Raw genomic sequence first — 24836 nt, 5'->3', positions numbered from 1 at the left:
ATTGTAGGTCAAAAAGGATACTTGAAAAGGACAGCGGCTCGTCGTTCTCCACAAACCATAGTATGAACCATTGCATATTTCGAAAAGGGTCATCCAAAAGAAAACGCTACCATTGCCAGGACGGTGGGGGTACTATATGACGATCACTGTCATGCTGGTCTACAAAAACCCAACATCATCAAACCGTGAAGCAAATGTCCATAGGAGTCCTATCCCCACCAAATGGCAGACAAAAGCTCTAAGCTTTGTCTAAACAAAAATTCGATTCCAAAACATAACAAGAGACGAAGAAAGGAAGCCGAAAGTCTTCCGACAGACAGATCAGTGAATAAATCACCAAGGACAACGACGCTTTTACTGAAACACTCATATTTCCTTTATTAAACAAATACTTACCACCAAGTCGAGCTCGATCAGAATTGCTTTGTCCCGGAGGTCCTCTCTGGTTGTCAGCTTCAGCACCTACAGTACCACAAGCCATATGGTGCGTGCCCGACCATCCACTTGATGAACCAACATACTGGTGTCGATGCTGTCGTAGATAGCGTGGAGAACGTAAATTCATTGTGTGCAATCCCGAAGAAAGTAATTAATCGGAACCAAAATTGTTTTTCAGCTAAGAGTACACTAAAGTTTGAATTATGATGAGCAAGCAATCTGCCAGTATCACCGGTTTCGATGAGGATCCTGTACGTTCACTCTAAGCAAAAACATTCGTAGTCACGACATATCTCAAACAACAACAGTACAGTTGAGTAGAGAGACCCTAAAATGACCACTGGCGAGACCGGTCGAAAACGATCGCCGACAGAGGATGCTGCAGTGTTGGAACAGCTCCAGGTTTAGTATTTGTGTTGGATCTTTAAGTTCAAATCAGGAACACGCAGTCAGTGAAAGGGGTCTAGAAATGTGGGAAATTTCTCGGTAACAGGAACCTGACAGGAACGACTGAAACCAGCTGTTGGAGAGGAGTGTATTGTACTCCTCAGAATAGTTACTCGAGCAGCTACCCATCTCAAGGGGATTCTGTTGGTCGCACCAAAATCCAGAACCAATGCCTTTTGTCTCGCAATCACCTGAAATTGCAGGCCTCGAAAAACGCAGCACAAGGCAACACCTGCTTCAACTGTGCCTTGGAATTTATCAATAAATTGAACACACAAAGTGGATCTGGCGTTGGGCATCACAACAGTTAAACCCGAGTGCAAAAAGCAGTCGATGTGAAACAGAAAGTAACACTGGGGGTAGAAGTAAGGGAATGGGATTTAATGGTGCAGGAGAGATCATCCCCAACCAGCTATGACCTTTCATAATGTATCTAAGGCGGTCACACCAAGCCACATATTGAGAGACGCGACTGAATCAAGTTCTAAAACTAAGATCTCACAACCTGTGTGGACTGGCTGGCCGTATGAAGCCACAATGTGCTAGATCAGGTGATAAGGCAGTTAGTGAACCTAAAAGCCAGCAAACCAAATAATTTACATGTATATGCTCAGAAGACTCAACCTGCCGTTGATAATATAACGACACAAAACTGTCACTTTCCAGATGGAATGAGCCGAACGGGAGGCAGAACCCTCGAAACAAGTAATATTATCTTGGAGACCTCACAACAACCCCCTGGTTACCAATATCTGGTGTCCCCATCCCTCGGTCTAAAAATGGCCACTTCCAGCGAAGGCGGAATAGTGGCAGGGAGTAAAATAGGAAAGCAAAGGAGAGGGACGTACTCCATTACGAACCTCGTGCTGAGATAGTGCACAATGATCGGGCCATTGGGCATCGTACGTAGAACCGGGTCGACGTGGCGCGTGACTGTTACTGTTTGGGGCGTTGTTGTTGTTGCTGTTCATAACAGCTGTCTTTCCGTTAGCGCTCGGCTGCGACTCACTCGTTGTCGAACTAGCCATGGTCAGAGAGGAAGCACAGCTCGAACCTGAAACAAGGATAGGAAGTGACTGCGTGATACACAAGACAAAGTGGTTTACAAAGGTGAGGAATGTAGGCAACATTAGGTGCGTATGATATGCAGCGTGCGTACAGAATCTGCAGTGTAGGCAACTCAATCAACAATTGCTCGCGAGTTTTCAGGTAGCGTGTACACCGACACAGCTGCGAAAATCACGAAAACCGGTGTTAGAGAAGGACACACATAAACTTGGGTTTACAGTTTAAGGGACCAATGTAACTCCGAGTACTACAGATATGTGGGAGAGCAAGTGTGAGGCACCAAAAAGTCTATTAACATGAAAAAGAAATTGACGTGTACCTTACCAACCCTCGCTCTAGCGACAAGGGTGACCGGATGTAAGACCAGTATAGCATAGAAACTACCGCATTGCTATGATACGTGTTGTTGTACGTGTAGTATGCGCATAGTGTGTTGCTCTACGAGCACAATCAGCAGCGTTAAAACATAAGTATCCAACATCAGCCCCAATAATGTACAAAACTTGCTGAGAAAAAGGGAGATTAAAAGCAACAATGGGCCATTACTCGAAATCTGTTAGATAAGATGCAGGCGCAAAAATATATTCCACTGTCTGAGCAACAAAATACATCTCTACGTCTTGTTGGTGAATTGTGCAACAGTAAACCTGTCCGAAAACTTCGGCGATATTGTGAGGCCCCCTCAATAAGCGCGCTGAACCACCTCCGAGTGGTGCCAACTGGGTAGCCCGGGAGTCAGTCTGGGTAAGCTAAGAGTTTAACAAATCTAGACAGGGTCAACCACCCGGTGTGGTTAAAATGTGGTAGTTACATTCAACAAAATACAACACGAATCACCTGGTACTTCCGCACCAGCTTCAACTAGTATATAGGAGAGACTCGTGTGATGAAAGTGACAGGTGCTGCAAATCAGAATTCGGTTTGGTATCCCACCGTCCACTTCACGTCCATAAAAGTGTTGGCCTGAGATGATTGTTTCCGCCTTTTTCCGAATACGATTGGCGCGAGTCAACACAGCCGGCACGCGCACGTCATCCAGCATAATGCGGATAAGCTTGGCCGAGTGAAGAATTCCGGTGTCCGCTAGTCCCAACAAAAGACACAATCACTCTTTTACCTGGCTAACAACCTACATCAGTCTTGTGACACGCAAACCGCATTGTTCGTGAGGTTGGAGCAACATTTTCCTGGTCGATCGACTATCAGCATCAAAACCAGTTTTCGTGTGCTTAAGCGTCAAGCACAGTTGGATGAATCATCATCTGGTGGCCCTGACCAAACAATCGGTCAGACAACGGTCTATTCGTCAGAAGCTGATGACTAGAGCGTCCGGTTTAAACAAACCATGGATTGTGCCGTGTTACTTGGAATCCCATACTGACAGTTCGCTTGCAAGTGTTGACCTTCTCGTACTTACCAGAGAGTTCCAGTCTGGCACCGGAGCAAGTCCGGTCACTTGTTCAGGTGCAGCACCCTTTCGGTGCCCGACTGCCTAAGCCTAGATAGAAGTCGAGAAACAGAGGTCGGGTTCGGACCACGGACCTTCCGGTCAGAAAACTCGCGTTCTAATAGGCTAGATAGACACTGGATGAGGGAGTCACCGCCGCTCTTGAACACAGCAAATGGAAGGTCGTCTGGTTAGGAGGAAGGTGATACTTAAGTAACGATATAGACTTCTGAGGGTGAAGGGGGCTCCATATTCACAGTCCATATCTCTGTTAAAGGCCAACAGCCGACATAGGAGGTGGCAGGTGGTCTCCTCAGTTGTTGCTCGAGGTATTGTGCCCGACAGTCTAAACATTCTCTTTTGCTGGATATCAGAGGTTTTTTATACTCGCTGGTAATTATGTTCATTGGCTTTTCTAGATAGAAAGAAACAGAGGTCGGGTTCGGACCACGGACCTTCCGGTCAGAAAACTCGCGTTCTAATAGGCTAGATAGACACTGGATGAGGGAGTCACCGCCGCTCTTGAACACAGCAAATGGAAGGTCGTCTGGTTAGGAGGAAGGTGATACTTAAGTAACGATATAGACTTCTGAGGGTGAAGGGGGCTCCATATTCACAGTCCATATCTCTGTTAAAGGCCAACAGCCGACATAGGAGGTGGCAGGTGGTCTCCTCAGTTGTTGCTCGAGGTATTGTGCCCGACAGTCTAAACATTCTCTTTTGCTGGATATCAGAGGTTTTTTATACTCGCTGGTAATTATGTTCATTGGCTTTTTATCCAACTTCTTTGAACAGTGCGAGGTGAAGGCCATCCGTACAAGGTGACTTGTCACGCTTGAAATTTGAAGCAGATCAGCTGAACTCTTGTTTGAAGCGCTTAGCCCAATTGTCTAAAATGAGATTGAGGGAGTGAATTGCCGTTTCGTCTTCCTCGTATATTGTTTCACTGCCCTTATTTTGACCGGTTGATCAAATCATTTGAAACAGGGCGCGGCTGTTGCCTGCAGCGAAAGCCTTCTCGATACCCTGGGCCTTCGAAATCCACTGGTATTCTCCGTCATTCTTCAAGCTCCCAATATCCGGTGTCTGAGAAATCTGCGTGCACCATCAGTCACTAGTTGCTGGTATGGCATTTCTGGCAGCATTATGATCTGCTGATGTCGAAGGTATCCAGTGTTCATTCAGTCCAGTCAGACGAACAATTCTGAAAGTTGAGAGCATACCTTCCTAAATCGCCTCCATTAAACCTCCAAGCGATCTTCATCATTTACATGACTGCGTTTCCAGTAGCTTTCTAGCTCTGATAAACGAAGCTGCTCTCCTTTGGCACGCGTAATACTGAAGGAAAGCGGAGTGATAACCGGACCCGCACAATGGCATGACCGCAGTCAAGTTGCATACCCAGGAGGAACGAAAATCCTTAATTGAGGCTCTTTATCGGTAACTTACAGCCACATTTACCAACCAATTGAGTTCACGACTGTCTTGTGGTAGGTGGCAAATCGAGGTAAGCTTTTGTGTTGGAAGTTCGTACTGACCAGGAACAGTCGATGATCTGTACACACCTGGAGCAGTCCCTTCCCATTATCGATACGCTGTGCATCTGCTCCAAATCCAAAGTCCGATTGTGCTTCTTCTGAACTTATTCGTCCAAATTGGGCATTGATATCAGGATCACTATTCATCTATCCGCCCACCCATATAATGACAATATTTCCATTAAGTCGCTGAGATCTTTTTGGGTCGTGATAGAGAGCGTCTTCGAGGAGTTAGGAGCACCTAAGTCGACATCTTTCAACAAGCTTGACCTAATCGCTCTTCCCGAGCACCAAGTGGAAAGACTGTGTGGAATGAGAAGCAGAAGTATGATGCTAATGATTGTTCCCTCGCCATCATCTAAGGCTTTTGTGCAACCGATTGTGATGTTGAATTTTCGGTCCACCAACCGATGATCCTCTCACATCGGGAAATCTGCTTTGTTCAATCCGCCAGGGCCGTTATTGGACTGAAACTTCCTAAGATCACGCCAATTTGGCCTCTATTTAATTACACTTTTGTGTGTGGTACATGGCATTGAGTGTCAAGTCTTGCCATTGACTTTCACACCTGACCCACTATGACGGATTTCTTCTATCCGATGTGCGAGTTCTGACTGTGCTTACCGTGCCTTGAGGAACATTTAGTCTTTACACGCGTGTTTCCATACCAGACATTCTTACATAGGTCGGGAATCATCTTGTCTGACTAGAACCGTTGGTGGCAGGCCTTCGAACGGAATAGTCTCTCCTGTACATCCTTCTAAATCTGTCACTTGAGTTCATTTTGTATGTTTGTAACCATGTTCTACAAAAACAAACGATAGTAGTGGTAGCAACAACTCTGAATCACGTGAAGGGTTGACGTTGGTTCTGGTGGCCAGTTTCACCCATCGATTATGTTGGGAACGTGGGTACAGAGAGTGCTGCAGTCAGAAAGACGTTGGAATCAGAAACAATGTTCCGGCACTTGCTAGAGGTAAAGATATCGTCCGCATACCCATGCCGAGTGAAAGTCGGCCCATTTTTCACAGGTTTGTTGCTAACAGCGTTCGAGTAATCTGCGTGCAGTAAGACCATGGATCACCCTGGGAGCAACAGCTCACATCCCGCAGTTATGCACACTATGTTCAAGTGCTCTTCTTGAAGAGATGTGTACGAGAAAAGCTATCCATTCTTAAATTATTCTTTCTTCGTCCCGAGTTTTCGGCAGTGGTCACGTCAGGCCAGTTAAGTATCGCCGCCTTCCCGGAAAAGTGCTGAGCCATCGCGTCTGCGTCTGTTCAAAAAATGGTGGTCGCCTCTAACATCCTCTCATCAGCTGATATTAGTAACTGTGTTGCAGAATGGTAACTGCCCTTCGATATTCAGCCCATCCTTCTGGACGAGGTTCCTGATAGTAGGTTGATAGACTGCCCTATTCACTGATTATCTAGCGATGGTCAGACAGATAAAATAAAGCAGGGCTGTCAAAACCTTCTCCATGTATTGTTCTCAGCCTTCCCTAAAGTTTATCAGTAAACGGCACCCGAGTGGCCTGCATATGCCGTCCGTCATTGTTTGCTATTACAGTACTCTTGGCGTCAACTGAAGTCACTGCTCTGGAAGAAATTCAGTGCAAGCTTGGTTGTATCGGAATGGTCTTAAAGAAGGCTTTGACAGTTATTAGCACAAACCTTTCAGATACTGCTATTTGGCACCAACCTATTCATGACTATCCCAATAAGTATACTGGCGTTCAAGGCTATAGAATCATGATTCAGTTGTCCATTTGTAGCCATTGCTATTTCAAAGTTATTTCGCACACACAGTATCACAGTGTTCCATTGTTTCCAACCCCATTAGGTGATATGAATTTTTGCATTTTTCATATACATACCTGCAAATGACCCATGCTAACGCTTCGGACATTCTGAAGTGTTAAGCCTACAGCGGCATCAGAGATGACTGTCCATAATCATTGTAAACACTAAACCGAACGACGTCTAGCAGTAGCTAGCCCCAAGTGGCAGCTTTGGTTGCGTCTTAGGGGTGGTGTGGACCACCAGACCACCTTTTATGTGCACCGTGGGTCATAACCATTCATTCAACTGTCCCCATTTGGTGATAATGCGCCATCAGTTGTGCATGCCAACGACTTTAGAACTACCCACTTCTGTTTATCCTACCGTGTTATTCCCTCGGGGACACAAGGTCTTCAGTAAGATGCACATGTGGTTCTACGCGAGCCTCATGACATTGTTATCGTGTGCGGGGTCTATCAGCGTAGTTTGATATGGCAGGCGAACCATGGAACGGATGCTAGTTCAACCTAATTCAATCTCCGTGAACTGTAACAATCGCCAGCGAACAAACAGGTTAACTGCTTAAATCGACAATATTAGTTGAAATCTACATTCATGCTGGCTTCTGAAATCAGAGCTAGGAACCAATATACAGACTCACATTCCTCTGTGAGCTTCGTGGAATTCATTGTAGACCTTATCTCATGCCAGGGAAGAACTGCGGACTATTCCACGGGAGCTTGATTGCTCGAACAGACTAAGCAATCTCATCAAACACTTCCGGGTTCAGCCATGCGCACCTGCCTACGCCCAGTTAAGAACCTATAAGAGAGCAAAACAAGCCTGTGTGCTTGTCCCAACCCTATTCACTCGGCACCCTAGCAAAGGGTGCTTCACAACCGCCAAGGCTGTATAACCAACTAGATTGTTGTTTATTTGCCTTCTAGCTAAAGTAATGTAGCAGTATGGGTCCAATGTCCAGACTGGACAAATTGCGAAGGACCGAGCAGTATTTTTTTCATTCTGAACTAGAATTATGAGACGACTGTTCTATATCAGTGCACACCATCGATTCCGCTATCTGCGGGACAAAATGTGTCGCAGAATTCTGTCATTCGACAGTAAACTACTTAAGGACCTAACGTACAGTAGTAACCTAAAAAAATAACTGGGACGGTTATTGAGACATTTGTTCCCCTGAGAGAATTTATGTGGACAAACTATCCCGAGCACGTTGATGGAGAAACCTGGGCGTACCGGCCTGTTACACCTTCTAGGGTGTAGTAAGGTAACAATTCCGTGGCAAGTATGGAGAAAAGGCCGACTTCACTTGCAATGTCTAGAACATTAGAGTACCCGGCAGTCAACACAGAAAACTGGAGAAGGGCCGTTTATAAAGGCGTGAAGAGTCTCCAAAGCTTGAAAGAAATCAAACCACTTAGGAGGGGCTTTATCTTCTCCGCTCAGTTGACAATAAAAGGATTTTCAAAGCATACAGACACATACTTTAACGTAATCGGTCTTGTGTGACCAATGTGAATAAAAATCACTGTTACCTAACGAACGACAAGTTTCATAATTACATGATACGAGGATATTGCACAATCCTCCCACTAAACACCAGTATGATGTGCCGGCGTGAATGAATGAGGTACTTCAAAGGTGCCTTTAGCAGTTTAGCGACAAACAACCAGCTGGTACTAATATTCATAGTCGCGTTGGCAACAGGCTTATGAATATTCGCCCGTCGACCTTACACCTTCTGGTCTACATCGGCATCAAGCGCTTGGAAGCAGCACCATTTTGGAGATGGCACAGTGATTACAGCGCGAATTTACTTATTCGAAGCTTTGTGGTTCGAATCTGACCTCTACCTCTCTACTTCCCCTGTCTAGGCTTGGGCAACCCGGCAGTATCCCAGCCCTGGTGTTTCCTTCAGGTGGCATGGCGGTTAGGCACCGAAAGGGTGCTACAGCTGAACGATTTACTTTTTTAAGATATTCATCTCGCAAAAACCGACTGTGGTTGATCATGTACGCATACATGCCCATCGGATTGAGTAGTACATCAAGCAGAAGGAAGGACTCCATGGAAAATCAAACCGTCAGGTTTCACACTTTCAAGGTTTCACCGTTCAAACAGTGTGCACTGAGTCTGTAGCCATACGAACAAGTGGTAAGAAAATATTAATGAGATAAATAATGACGCTGTGCAAAATTATCAGAATCCTCCGCTTCCAAAGTCCATAGCTTTTGATCCACATCCACCAACTTGTCGAATGTCCTACTATCATAATCTTTCGATTAAGTGTGCTCAACCCTGAACATCACTTCGCATTTGCATCCCACATTACTGATTAGTAGGTAATGAAAAAGAAATTAGTATTAAACACCCGTTCAGCTGTAACACCCTTTCGGTGCATAGTTCTCATACCACCCGAAGGAAGGCTCAAAAGCTGAGTGATACTGCGTTAGGTCCCCTGGGGGCAAACTTGACCTGAAATCTGAACAGCTAGGACACCAAATCTATGCACAAACATCGGCTCGCCGTACAACGCAAAATTGTAAAACACACAAATCGTCGAATTCGTGCCAGCTAACTGGTGAATATGTTGGAGAAACAACAGAGTACCCTCATTGTTTCGAGAAATCCGGCTAAATGTGTTGTTGCACCCGAGTATCTGATTCGACAATATTGTCACCATAGAAACAGGTGGTTGACAGTTGGTAGTTGGTTGGCAGATATGGATGGTGCAAAGATTGAACGCCTGTCAATCTCCGTTCCATGGTAGCGGAGTGCAAGGCAGCTATGCACTGCGAGAAAAAGCATCACGCCAACGTCTGTTATTTATATCACGTGAAGGCCTCCCAAAATGTGACTTGATATGCGGTACTGTGGTGAGACAGTTTCTGTGAATTTGAACGATGACAGCCCAATAACTTTGCGAGAAGGCAGAAAATGTGTAGAACCACAATGTGGATTCCAAAGACAACTATGCAATAGTGAAAACAGTCTTGTACCTGATGGTAAGCCAGGTCTCTTCACACTGCTAGTGTGAAAATCATAGGGCAGGTTGTTAGCGGTGGAAGCGGCGCTACTAAAATTGATGCTGGAACGTCGCGTAGGTGGTAAAGGAGCGACGGAAGTTGCCGTTCGTCGTTTCACTTTCAAAACAGAGCCAGAAATCATCGATGGATGGACCTTCGGCATGGTGGAGAAATTTGGAGATAAAACCTTCTTCCTAGTGGAAGTAAGCCCCGAAGATTGCGGGTAATTAGGTGTCAGGGACATTGAGGCAATCGAAGCTNAGGAGCGACGAAGTTGCCGTTCGTCGTTTCACTTTCAAAACAGAGCCAGAAATCATCGATGGATGGACCTTCGGCATGGTGGAGAAATTTGGAGATAAAACCTTCTTCCTAGTGGAAGTAAGCCCCGAAGATTGCGGGTAATTAGGTGTCAGGGACATTGAGGCAATCGAAGCTGTCTCGACTTGTTCACTCGCTATATAAGAACTGTGTGCACCGTTTGATACGGTAGAGGTACCGGGTGATTCAAACGGAAGAAGCATATTGGACAGTGTCTCCTGAGAACTGGAATCCGTAGAGGAAAATTCTGACGACTGACGACTGAACTGTGAGTGGCGTGGGCACCCAGGTGATCGAGTCAGATTACAGTAAGATCTGAACCCACTGGAGGGGCACCTGGGGGAAGATCCTGGACCTGAGAAGGTGATCATGGAGGGGTTTGGAAGGACCTGTAACATCGAACCGAAGAGACTTTGTGACCTCGAAACAGAGGTTATATCTTGAGACCCCAACATAAGTTACCCATATATCAAAATAGGGCGTAAGCGAGAGAAAAGGAACGAAGGAACGCGCACGTAATACAAAAGCAGCACCAGCAGGAGTATGAAGGCGCACCGAAACAGTTGAAAAGGGTCACCGTGAAGATGTAGGATGGGGGTGGGAAGAAAACATAGAAGATAAATATTTATATGCGATTTAAAAATAATAAACAGCAAGCGATCAACCAAGTCACATAAGAAATCTGCTTCCACTGAGCTGAACTGTGTTCAGGCCTCAATAACCACGGCACAATCAAGAGAAAACCAAGAACCGAAATCCGTATGGACATAGGAAGATTGCTGCACTATTTATGTAGGCTCTATGTAGGCTCAACCCCAATTAGGTTAACGGTCAGTAAAACAAGGTTACCAGCAGATCGGCTAAACTGCTAATCCTTTATGCCATCCGAATACACCAAACTGGAGCGTTAACGTCAAGTTCAACAGAAATGAAAACAGTACTCCTTGTGTTACTAATGAAAAACCTCAACCTGGTATTTTGTTAAAAACATAATACACACCTCTGGCTGGGGAACGTCTCATCATCATCGTCATCGACAGCATGACATCAGTGTTCAACACCGATACTTCACTGCCGTAGGGGAACGTGTCGTCCCAATCCAACTGACCATTTGTTCCAATCAACAAAAGAAGTGACGACAATGTTGATTCTGCTGATTAGGTTACTAGTATCGGGAAGCCAGCTAATTATGGCGGTTTATGGTACGGTAGTTCCACCCCTTCTTTTCAGACAGTAGCATTGGTTGCCAGATTTTCATTCGCCAAGAAATTAAAGACAAAAAACGTGCTACCTACCTGTACCCCCAAGTCTATCGAGCTCGTCCAACTCAACACTAAATGGATCAATTCCATTCGAGCAGGGTCTTGACCCAGTGCCAGATGCAGATAGGACTGACGTACGTTTGTGAGCCGAGGGGTTCCCTGGCGACATGTTCACCAAGTGTTGAGGAGTACAGCGAACGTTGGACAGTTCGTTCACCGACTGGTGTATTGCAGACTGTCGAGCACTGACGATATTCGACTGTGAGGTTTCGACCAAGTGGGCAGAAGTGAGAGAATCTGATAGCTTTTCCTCACACACTGCCATCCGGCTTGGACTTGACGGAAGTGAATCCATCGCAGGTGGAATGTGAGACATTGAAAACTTGCGCTGAGCTGCGTGGGCCAGTTGTGGAAGGTTCGTGTAGACGGGAGGTGGAAGAACCTGATTCGGATACAGTACTGTAGACGAATCGACCCCGCTATCTTTGGAAGAAGATTTGCCGACTGTTGAACAGGTGTAGAATGGGATTTGAAAAGAAGCGACCAAATAATGGATAAAATATCTGAAAAGAACTTCTCAGAAAACGTTTGGAGAACAATAGACGGATTCGCCGCAGATCAACTTTAACCCAAAGTTGCATCCATCGCAAAGCTTCAGGGCGAACGGAGAATCAACCAACCAAATCTCTACCCACTGGTGGGCTAAATTAGTGCCAGGTTTTTACTGGAGGTTTTGACCACTTGGTGTGGGCTAGCAAGCGTTACGACTGAGGGGCTACGGAGGAACTTAAATAGCCTTGTGCAGAGTCCATGTATTGGTTCCTCCAGGTCATTTTACAGGGATATTCTTCGGCGCCCTTTAAAGATTTTGGTGCGTTACTGGATGTTACTATGACAATTGAGTTAGGGGGAATAGGGTTGATTCTGGTCGGATTGGATCCAAACCACTTCTGTTAGTGACTCTTCTTGACTGAAAATCGCACACCATCAGACGTCAAGTCGGCTTATTTAGAGCCGTCCCTAAAACGCCCAACAGTTCTACACCCTTCTTCCTGTTCACAATAGGGTATTCGGCCATCAGTCCGAATCAAAGTCTCAGCCTCAGACCTTCACATTGTACAGCATATGTTCCGCAATCACCGAGCCTCTGACCAGCGCCAGATATTCGACTGTTTCCTGGGGCTGGTTATTGTTCTACTTCGCTCATCAATTCTGGTATGCAGCCCGATGACCACCTGCCCCACAGGAACGCCGGTGCAGTCGTTGCAGTCATTTTGTGCAAGCAGTCTTCAGACCTTCCAAAATCGGCAGGCAATCCTCCAATTGCACTAATACAGTGTGTAATGTCTCCCCAACTGGAACGCCACTCAAAAGTGGTTTGTATCTACCCTTCGAATAATCTCAGACATTCCAGCTTTACGTGAAATGACTGCTGCGCCAACCCACAGCAATACTCTTCGTAATTGCCGCTGGATATCTAGTTTCTTAAAGTCTTTTAGCTTCAGTTTGGCCTTTTGTTCGATAGATCTCTTTTTTGAAAAGCGTCTTGACTCGACTACTATTTGGGTGGGCCATATTAAAATACGTAGCCTCAGGGTGGCTGGAAATTAAATAAGGTGTCTGTTGGTTTCCCGGCAGACGACAGTATCACACTACAGATGGTAGAAAACTCCAAGCCCCACAGAGAAGGTTTAGAGCAGCCGAGCGTTTGAACAGCGGTTATACATATGGCGAGTTGATACCTGGTGGTGTGCAACTGTCAGTCAAGAGGAATCATTCACTGAAGCTACTTCGACCCAAAGTAGAAAGACCAAAATCCACGTCATTTCCTCTCTTAACCCAACTGACTTAGCAGCAACACTCACAGAAAGAAAATCTAGAACACACTGAAGAGGAGTCTTCCCAAGGAGCGAACCGGAACGACCAGTACCTGGACCATGTAAGTTTTCTTGTAGTCCATCGATCGTAACACTTGCTCACCCTCACTAACGAACAAAAACTCCTAGCCGGTGCCTAATACTGATTTATATGTCTACCACGAAACCCGACTATCTTTGTAAACTAATCCCTTGGCCTGACGAAGCTCCTTTGTCAAAAACGATTGTTTTTAAAACTTTTTTGAAACGACGATTTCTCGATCGCTTGCAAGTGTCTTCCAATTTATTGTCCAAAATAAACTTCAGTCACTGGGTTTGGCCATGACTGATGGTTTCGCACTGGACAACTGGATATTTTACTTTCGGAGAATATAAAAACCAGCCAAGAGTAAACTGAATTTGTATTGGGCTGAGCTGAGTTGGTTTAATGCCAAGCGAATCACAATGAAAACCGATAAAATCACAGTAAATGCAGACAACATTTCCACCAACCAAACATTAGGTTGCCGTCAATCGATTCTGCGAGACAAGATAAAAGGAATCATGGAATACGAAGTGCAGACTAGAGTTGACAGGTGAATGGCGCGACTGCCCCTTCCACAGAGACTTATCGAAGCAAGCGTATTTAACCAACATTGGTCGGAGAGAGAACTGCTGAGGCTGACTTTACGAGACAAAGCAATGTTTTGACAAGCTGCGCTGGTGAGCACACTCAAGTCAACCGATGCGTCATGCTAAATTAGAATGAATCATAGTCAAGGAGCGGAAACAACAGTCGTTTAGCAAAACTGGATATCAAATGTACTCGAAGAATACTCGGAGTTTGGCACACTTATCTTCTAAAGGTCACTATACACACTCAAACATAGGGATACAAAGTAACTGAATCGAAGTTGGCCAGAACTTAGATGGGATTTCCACACACGCACGTTTGAAAAGGACTATTACCAGAAATTCAAGCACCAACAGAAGTCAACTGACTTTGACGAACTCAGCAAGGCGGCAAATAGTCGCTCTTGCGTAGGATCGACCCGTCTCCTCTCAAAAATTCACAGATATTTCCGCAAATATCTCTGGCAGTGAAATGCGCTAAGGTCAATCACAATGAACGGTTTTAAGAATGCTAACTCAAAGCAACTCGGAAGGACACAAGGGGATTTATGTAAATATGGTGAGCGTTCAGACTAGTGATTGTGCCAAACGAAACATTTCTACTCAGAGCTTCATGGTGCACTAGATGACAAGGCTGAGATAAAGCTACAATCTTCGAAAAAATGTGTCGCCCAATAACAGTGGTGACTTGGTTTGACTGAAGAAACTATAGGATCCGAAATTGAGTTATATGAAGGTCGTCGAACATAAAGCTGCTTTGCGGCTGGGGATTCCAACAGACAGTTAGCTATTGTCTGTCGGAATCTAGTACCACTTTTCTGGTAACACCTTTCTAGAGCGCACGGGCCACGCATTCGAGCAGGTTCTACGGGGAATCTCTAGAGATAGCTGTCGCCAAGGTCGCTACATGAGAAGTCGGAGCGTTTAAAAAGACCTACCCGGGTGGGTGTTATATGATACAACTATCGATTAAAAAACAACGAAAGCAAAGACACAAGAAAATATTCGAAACTGATGGCGAATTTGGGACCACCATATAAACTTTTCCTGAGTCAGTAGCCTGTTAGCGGACATGCAGTTAGGTAAAGGACGTATAAGCCGATCAGCCGTCTTAGACTGAAGCACACGAAATAGTGTAATGCCAAGGCTTGCATACGCAAGAGCGCGGCAGATTTTACACCAGTCAAAGAGTGTGAGCAGTGACGATGTCTCCTCGTCTGGTTACGAAATGCTTTCAAGCTAGCTACCGAGCTCGGCGAACAGATCAGCTACTGCCTGATCAACGGCCAATTAGCACATCCGAACTGCCAATATTTCGACACATTGCTAAAGAGACCAGCTCTTAATAAGCTAGTTTAGCGTCCGCACGTGGATCCGACTACCAATGGCTAGCTGGTTATCCTGGATTTATTCTAACACTTCGAATTTGACTGCATATATTACATAAACGGGGAAAAACAGAAAACATTTTAATGAAAAACTGATGAAAAGCAAAATCGTATACCGTCAGTCAGTTATCAGAGACTGTACGGCATAACAGGCATAATAATCCACAAACATGCTTGAATAGCTCTTGAATCTTAGCTTGCACATACTGAACACCATCGTTTCCTACAAGTATTAGGTTAACCAGTCTGGTAGACCAACGACCCTTAAAAACGCTGACACAATAAGCTAGCCAAACCTTTAAGGAGACCGAGTGCTTGGACGCGTTTATGCTGAGATTCCTATTTGTACGATAACAATGTCATGCGTGCTACCGTGATCATCATTCATCTGAAGGTTCATCTTCGACAGAACAACACAGGGAGAAACACTGTACTAACCATCCTAAATTTCACCGTTTCAACATAGGTAATTTATTCAACAACAACGTAGTACAAATGAACCAAATATAATCAAAGTAACCCAAGCAGGTCAAGAACTCACTGGGTGGATTAAATGATAAATTGTTAATAGATCCGCGAACATTGGCGGTGGCACCACGTTCATAGGCTGAGCTGATTGTGTGTCGCCCGGAATTTAGGCCTCCTGCATCTTTGTTCAGTAAGGCCTCGGCGGTTAGGGTACTAGAAGCCTGTGTTAAACCGCATCTGTTGACCTCTTCTTGTACGGCCACATACTCCCCACCCTCATCTTCAACCGGAGTAGCTTGTGCAGAAGACTGCATGAAACCTGACACATGGCCACCCTCTTCATCTGCATCAGAATCACTGTCAGTCTCATCGCAGTTACGAAGCCAATTCGGACTGACCACTGGGCGATTAACACTAAATGCAACTGGCCGACCATCAACCACTGTTTCATCCAGCAGTGCTTGCGACGAGTCCATCTGTGAGCCAAGCTTCGGGTCACCCATACTAGAACTACGGCAATGACCAGGTCGACAAAGCGTCTGGAATTGTACATCATCCTAGGTTATAAAGAGTGCATAGATTACTTCAAAAATTTGATGAGTAGAAACTAATCAAAATCTAACATTGGAAAAATCCTGTGAACCTCTAGTTTTAGGAATATTTCAGAAATGTTGAAGTGCACCATACAAGTGCACGGAAAATTCGAAAAATAAGTGTAGAATATTTCCATTACCCTTCTTCTTAAGGATACGGTCCTTTGGGTAAGTAAATTATCACGATAGTCGGCCATCTATACAAATCACATATGCGAACCACTGGTGGCGAAAAGACCTATCGAGAGAAGGGGGAAAAGTGACAACGCAGCGATGTGGCGCATATACCCGCGGTGGTTCAGCGAGCGCATGAGCGGACAGAATTAGCTTAGCCTTCGATGAGCACACATGACAAAAATATGCTGACTGATTACAGACAGTTAATTGATTCTAGCTTGACAGGCTAGAGGATTGTAACTGTACAGTCAAGACGTGCTGAACCCTTGAATACAAAACTTCTAACTAGGACTCACGATGTAGATGTAGCAAGTGTGATAGGCTTATTGCTGCTCAAATTTCCTACAACGGTGGTGGAATAGCCATTTGACCTGGCAAAAGGACAGGAAAGAGATTACGAAACATTGGTGTGTTGTCGGTGCTACTCGCCTACCATGATGGGGACAACGTTAACCCCACCGCGCGTGGTTGAAAATGCTGCAATATATGGCTGCTAATCGACGTCAGCGGCGTTCGTGTTGTCCATTTCTATGCAGATTACCTGAATGAGTGTTCGGAGGTGCAGGTATCCCGGACTGATTGTAGTAAGTTGGCAGTATCTTCCCTATCCGATTAATTCTTTTCCTCACAATAAGGCTTTCAACTGAATCATGGTTGTACGGCAGCGTAGCAACACTGATGTTATGCTGTCTGTGATGACGATGATGATGATCTCCTGACGAGTTCAGCGCTGAAAAACTAAAACTTCCTAGTAAATAAACATTTCTGAAACCAAGAGCACACTTTGGTAGACTAGAAGACGTTAACATCGGATGGTTTACACTCGGTTCACGTTAACCGCAATACCGACTCGTATTTATTCCCAGTACTGATCCGTCAGTTTCAAAGTGGTTTCAGCTTGTTTTGACTTCAACAATACATGTTTTAGCTTCCATGGCGAGGAAGATAGTTGAATTGTTCAGTTGTAACACCTTTTCAGTGCCTAACTGCCATGCCACCCGAAGGAAGCAAGACGGCTGGGATACTGTCAGGCTGCCCGAGCCTAAACAGGGGAGTCGAGAGAGGTCGGGTTCAAACCACGAACCTTCCGGTCAGTGAATTCGCGCTCTAACCACTGAGCCATCTCGCCCCTTCCGGTGAGGAAGAATGACAGTGATAGCTCACTGAGGTTAACATTAGTCAGGACTTTCCGTGCAATACTTAATAGACAGATCACCCGTAACATTTATATAAATGGATACAAGGTATAACGGGTGCAAAAAGCACTGAAACTATTGCAGGCAGCAGAAATCTGTTGGGAAAAAGATTGTCAAGGTCAAGAATATGAACACAAGAATCCAACTACAGGAGTGGCTGCTTCGACATTGAGGAAATAGGGGAAAGAAACGTGCTAAAAATAGACAGATTGCGTCAGCCAATTGACGTCAAACAGACATACGACAAAAGTGGGGAAATGACCAAAGGTACGATGAAGCAAACAAAACTGATCGTAATGGCGTGGACAGTCCTCGATTCGTCGCGAAAAATAAGACCAGAGAATCGGGTCGAAAAGAGGCGGATTAAGACCCTTTAAAAACCGTTCTGCGTTCTGGTTGCTGGGATACCTCAACAGAATTACAAATACCATCCTTTCGTGGAAACGATATGCAAATAAGGTCAGTGACGAGAAACAAATCTCCGCAGAGCTGTTCGCACAAAAAGTGGACCACGCAAGAAGACCGAACGGCATTTGTCTAGAAGATAAAGAGCAATGGCCAAGACAAGAGTACGACTAATAATATGGGAAGTGAAGGTTGGCTTATGAAAAGCGGTCAATGTCAGATAGCACACTGAGACGAATAAGAGACATGCACACACCGTTTCTGTCTTTATAACATTTTGCAGTGTAAACTAGCTACAATCCACTATAAATAAGTACCTGATAAGCTAGTAAAACTGTTGTCCAATATAAAACCCATCACAATCCCATGCGGGGAGCAAGTATCCATATTTCGTATACATGCCAGAAGCATAAGTAGAACCTCAGTTTGTTGCGAGTATATCAGTCGCACCAGCTGATCCCGAAAATGTCTCGTTGATAGGCGGAATACGCCATAATGTTTGTGATCATTGTCACCAGAGCTGTACACTGGTCGTTGGCTTGTGCGCTGGGCTGGGCAATTTGGTTGCAACCAAATTGCCCAGCCCAGCGCACAAGCCAACGACCATCTACGCTACCTGAGCTACCGACATTCTCCTCTATAGAGAGCTGTACACTATTTTTCATAGCTCACTTGCCAAACCTGCGTTGGAATCTGCTTGTGAAATCCGGCTGCTGATTAACTGAGTTAAAACCGAAACAGGTGTAGAGTGTTACTCGGTAGGCGAGCCATGACCCAAAGTTTCGGGAGGAACCTTTTAGCCGTTCGCTAGAGGTTTGTTCATCTGTACCCAAGTAGCCAATCAACATTGGTAACAAGGGAAAAAAACTCGGTTTAGAGATGCCAACCAACCCTGAACATTTGGTCGCTTTCTTGGTTTAGTAGCCGGCACAGTCAAGTGACGACAACCCAGTAACACGTAATCGTAATAGTTTAGTAGTCATAGTTTACAACAACTCAAACTAAGTGCAGCAGAAATCATAGAGACCTTATCCTGGACAGCAAATCCGACCCGCGACACTAAAACTTCTCGGTAGTAGCCCTCGTAATCCCTTCAAAGGTTTTGCGGACATCTTACGTTGTCACGTCACAAAGGAGAGATCGGCAGTCTTGGCAAAAATTAGGTTGAAATACGCTGAATACGCCAAGGTTACTCCAACTTTTGACGTTTGTTTATTTCCGTCAAGATAAAACTGCGACGATTTGCGTGCCTCCACGACCCACTGAGTTATACTTGGGTGTCAATAGGACACTCGCGGTTTCTCACACCATCTTGGTCCATTATTAGAAGTCTGACCAACATGGTTTTCTAGCTGTCAAGGTCAGGGTTTAAAACATGTTTGGCGCATTGATCTTTTGAAACTCTAATACTCTGGTATCGTCCAAAATACGTTGTGCGGCGATCGGACTTTTGCATCAAAGACTAGTAGTGAACACTCTAATTATCCCCTTGTTTAGGTTTATTGTACTCAGGCCGCCTGCAGTAATAAATGGTACAATCGGAGTTGATCTCATGTCATATCGGCCGTCAAGTGGTAGTAGTAGCCAGGTCGCCTCACTTGCTACACACAGCATGGAGGGTGGGAAAAAGCATTTTAACGCCAACGCCCCCTTTTGTTCCCACTTCCCTAGTTGGCTGTGCGCCAGCCGGTGTCAAGTCTCACACACTACGAAATCATTCTTCTAGTAGCGAACCGTGATTTTTCTGACAGCCTTTAGTGTCACACTTTGAAGCAAGCCGCCAAAATTCAACGTGCACGCTTATCACACACTGGTAGTTACAAGATGCCTCATCCGGGGGCGAGATGGCTCAGTGGTTAGAGCGCGAATTTACTGACCGCAAGGTCTGTCGTTCAAAACCGACATCCACCTTTCGATTCTTCCTGTGTAGACTTGGGAAACCTGGAGGTATCCCAGCCCTCGTGCTTCCTTCTGGTTAGGCACCGAAAGGGTGCTGAATGATTTTTTTCTCTTTCGGATACCGAAATTCTTCGCGTGATCGACATCTCAACAGAATGAACAGGCATTCCTTCAATACTTTTGGGGTCGAATTGCATAAAGTGCGCACTCACTGGCTTACGAATACATCCACCGTGGATGTGACTGGGCACCGCGCAAACCGAGCTAACAAATACCAAACCGCGTAAAATTCTCCATAACCTACAGTGCTTCTCCTTGGAATTGCAAGGGGCACGTTTCTAATCATTACTGTGCATATTATAGATGTGACCAACGTACCGAAAGATAGTATGATGGTATTCCCTTTATTCAACAGAGCTTGTGCTTCGTCTTCGTCTAGCAGATACTTACCCCACCTCGCCGAATCATCGGCGGACGAAACAGTGGCAGTTACAACCACTGTACGACAAGTACGCGGTTATTACAGCTGACAATGATGATGACAGCAGGACGATCTCGTCTGCGTACTCCAAATCAACAAGGTGGTCGCCAGCAACGATGTGAACACTAAGGACTTGAAGACCCTCCAAAGTACGTCTCAGTATTTCGCCGACAACGAGGTTGAACAGAAATGAAGAAAGTTGGCATACTTGTCGGATGTCACCTTTCGCATGGAATCCTGTAAAAAGTTACCTATAAACGGGAGTATGCGTATATAGGATTCCACGAGCATCAGGGATATCTCCTGTTAATTACAGGGAATAACGGATTGATAGAATTGAACGCATCCTTGAAGTCAAAGGACAACAAGACTATGAGAAGTTTGAACACATGGCGCCGCTTTGACGCTTGATAAAGTGTGATGATATCGCCATTGCAACCTCTAACCGGTCGTAATCCGGCTTGATGCTCACGGGTCAAGGTTACGCGTGCTACCGTAAAACGATGAAGAATCAGTGACACCCGAAAGCGCAATCGTTACTGTATTCACTGGCACTACCCCTTCTGAAAATAAACGCTAGTACTGACTAACCCCAGCTGCCTTGGACAGACTCCACGTCCCAAATAGACGCAGATAGGTTAGACAGTCACCAACTGAGGAATTTAGCGAAATCCTTTAAAAGGGCAGGTGTGTTTGACTACCACCTTCGCCCTACTGAGATCAGAGCACTCGTACGTAGCACCACAAGAGAGCACAGACGGAAGCTAGACACCAGGGTTCAAACAAGCTAGACAGTTGTGAGAGTATATACGATGGTTTGTCAGGTTGCTAGTCAAAGGAGAAGGCGCATATGGACATGCGGGCGAACGATTGAATAAAACTTGTTGTATTAAAAATGAGGTGAAACGAAGATGGGAATTATCGTGTGGTGCCAAATCAGCTCTTCATGAAACAAACCAAACCAAGCAAAAAGCAACACTTTCCGAAAGAGGGAAAGCCAGTGAAACGCCTGCAGACAAAAAATCCTATCGAACTCGAAGACCCCAAGCAAGACAATTACATAAGGAACCGGAGAGAGGGAAGATTTTGGTAAATTCTTTCCAAGAAGCAACACGACTGCTTGTAGTCATTGGTTTACTTCACACTACTGGGGGTCGATAAGGAAAGAACGATGTGAACTGCAGGTGAGTTCCGTTCATCCGCGGACAAGTAATTTATAGGAAGAGTGCTGCACCCGGACAATCATAAAACATATGATTGTTCAGTTGCAACAACCCTTTGGTGCTTGATTGTGGTGCCACCCAGAAGGAAGCACGAGGGCTTAAACAGGAGGAGTCGAGATGCCGATGTTGGGTTCAAAAAAGCGGACGTTTCGGTGAGTAAGTCCGCGCCTCAACCACTGGGCTACCATGATACAGGTGATTCGGACATGCCGAAATGAATAAATTTGGTGTACTTCTGTTGAACTAGAGGTTGTTGAGTCGGGAGATTAGCGAAAGAAAAGGCTAACCTCGGGGAATGCTTTACTCAAATGACAAAATCAACAGAGGAAAGTTCTCAGGACGGGTTTACTTCACTGCGGTGCATGCAAGTCAAAAAATACTAGGGATATAAAAACAAAAAGCTACTCAATTTGAGCATATTGTGCTACGGTTTGCTTGATATCAAAAGTAGTGAGATTCCCAGATTTGATAGCATGATGCTCGAGAAATCCACAAAAAATCCACAAATGTGCTTAACACAAGCCCACGAATCAGTCCACAATTGGGAGTACCATAAGCTAAATAGTAAGTGGAAACGGGCTTGATTTCGACGTAGAATAACCAGTGCTCGCAACGAGAACTTAGGCTATCATCATTGCTGAATGAAACTGCGGCATCTAGAGTCACCGTACCTTGGTATGCATTCTGTAGACGCCATACTGCACTATGCTGTAATTGGCAAGTGGTATGCGTTACGCTAGGCGGACTAATGAGCAAACATAGATGGTTCGCTTAAAAGAGTATGATTTTCAGTCTTATGAAAATGAAAATCAATTATCTCATCATCATAATTGTCAGCAGTAAGAACCGCGTACTCGTCGTACAGTGGTTATAGCTGCCACAGTTTCGTTCACCGATGATTTGGGGAGGTGGCGTTGGTAGCTGCGCATCGGAGGTTAAATTGGTGCATATATACAGGACTGTCGGTGGACTGTTAAGTGGGGGAATTGGGAAGGGAAGTACGCATTGAAGGCAATAGCTTGGATGCCCGAACACCACTGAGGGCACGACTGGGCTGATCATCGAGTGCCGAATTCAGCACCCGATCCCATTTTGAGCCTGTAAGTATAATGAATTGTTACTCAGTTTGTGTATAAATTAGATACAACAACACAAACGGAAAAGCAGCTAGCATGCAAGAGGATGCGCAGACAGGAAGCGAAACTTGTCAGTATCGACTGGCAAATCTGTGAACACAAGGTATCTAACGGCTGCAGCATCGCTAGCCATCGACGAGCGCTACAATGTGTCAAAAGAGCAAATTGGTTGGTTCAGCTTTAACAAACTGTCGGTGCCTAACTACCATACCACTCAAAGGAAGCACGAGTGCTGAGATACTGTAGGGCTGCGTAAGCCTAGATAGTAGTCGAGATGCAGAGGTCGGGCTCGAAGCACGGACCTGTCGATCACTAAGTTTGCGGCTCAGCCACTGAGCCATCTCGTTCTCGGACGACCAGAGGCACTTCAATGTGAATTTGCTTAGAGGATCGACATGCCATCAAGAGGAAGATTTAACTTTGATTTTAGAATGATGTAGGTTTGAAGTTAAAAACAAGCAGAAACTCACCGTATCTGGTTGTTGCGGGGAACAACGGGACAAGTGGTATGAGGTGACCAACGGGTTACTGGTTGCCATTCCAGGTATGCTTGTTTTTCTCTGACCTATCACATGTCCAGACGCATTGAAGGAATAACCGGTCGCGTTGGGCACGATCGAAAAACCGTGGGGGAGTTGGGAGCGTTGATTCACCGGGATCGCCTCACAATCACCAGCATGAGAGTTTATTTCACACGCCGAAGTAGCATCGCCAGTTGTATTGTATCCATAATTGTTATAGTTGCTTTGGAGAGGAATTGATGTGACTGGAGGGTTGTTGAAGAACACACTATCCCCAGGCGGCGACTGGGTTACTGACGAAAGGCTGCACCCATCCAGCTGATCATCTATTTTCAATTCCATAGGGCTTGTTTCCATGGTGAGACGCCCAGAGTCTGTATCATCACTAGAACCTGCATTGGCCCGGTCGTAATCCGCATATAGAGCAGCTGTAGCAGCAGCAATCAAACGACTGCCGTGGTCACCGTCAGAGCTGTAAATTGAACCTTTGGTGCTGCTCAGACGTGATAAATTGGATAGGTTTTCACGACCTGTGCGGAAAAGAATAGCTTCGGCCTCGTCCATCAACTGATCTGGATTGCTCATCGCTTTAGAAAGGGGCTGCATGAGTTCCTGAATTGCCGAAATTTCGCCTAACATGCTGCATTGACATTCCTACGTAAAAAAGAATGTTCGCTCAAAATTCACGACGCCCAGTGGCACAAGGCAATCTGTAAACAAAACATCGCACTTTTTCAACAACGCAAGCTAAAGAGTCAGTAAACAACAAAGTGGACTGAAGTGGAGAGTTCGGTATACGGTACTGATTATTCTCCTCTGATCAGATACGCGTGGGATAAAAACGAATAGTTTTATTATGTTTTACAATAAACTGCACGTGTTATAGAATTGAAATGTAAAATTAGCAGTAATGAGACAGGATTGCAGAAGTGCAGCAAGATTGTTATGGAACAGATGGGATAGGATGACGGAACAGTGGCTCCGTCGAAATATTAGTAGCTCAACGGCCATCTGAAACTGAAAATCATTTCAAATGCAACAATTCTTCACGAGTGAAAAAAAAACAGACAGTCATTCGAATAAAGGGAGAAGAAACCAACGGTGGGACAGTTTCTCACAAAGGACAACAATGTGGCGAGATAACGAAACGGGCGAGATGGCTCAATAATTGGAGTCATCATCATCAAAGAGAGCAACACCAGTGTTGGCACTCATGCTTCACTGCCGTAAATGGAGTGCGAATTTACTAACCGGAAGGTTCGTGGTTCGATCCGACCTCAGCCTCTTGGCTTCTTTCTAGGCTTGGGTAGTGTCTGGTAGTATCTCAGCCCTCTTGCTTCCTTCCGGTGGCATGGCAGCTAGGCACCGGAAGGGTGTGACAGCTGAACGACGAAAATGTGACGGCACAAGCCGCCCCGTCAAATGTCGCATTCTCCCAACATGTGAAGGCTATCCGAACGGCAGAACTTCAACCACACACACGTTGCTTTGGGATTCGGATATATATATATATA

At 45.3% G+C, this 24836-nt stretch overlaps 1 protein-coding gene across 1 annotated transcript in view; it reads right to left on the bottom strand.

Moving 5' to 3' along the window:
• The window catches only part of T265_00973 (hypothetical protein), a gene marked incomplete at both ends in the record, with an annotated part of 43086 nt that overhangs the window by 2714 nt on the left and 15536 nt on the right, over window positions 1–24836 (bottom strand). The window contains 5 exons of the mRNA XM_009164888.1: window positions 397–520; window positions 1734–1939; window positions 11380–11850; window positions 15765–16230; window positions 23272–23934. Of these exons, the coding sequence (XP_009163152.1) occupies window positions 397–520; window positions 1734–1939; window positions 11380–11850; window positions 15765–16230; window positions 23272–23934 (1930 nt within the window). The remainder of the gene's footprint in view (window positions 1–396; window positions 521–1733; window positions 1940–11379; window positions 11851–15764; window positions 16231–23271; window positions 23935–24836) is intronic.

Source organism: Opisthorchis viverrini (genome assembly GCF_000715545.1).
Source record: "Opisthorchis viverrini unplaced genomic scaffold opera_v5_10, whole genome shotgun sequence".
Lineage (NCBI taxonomy): Eukaryota > Metazoa > Platyhelminthes > Trematoda > Opisthorchiida > Opisthorchiidae > Opisthorchis > Opisthorchis viverrini.
This window is presented reverse-complemented; position numbering and strand designations above follow the sequence as displayed.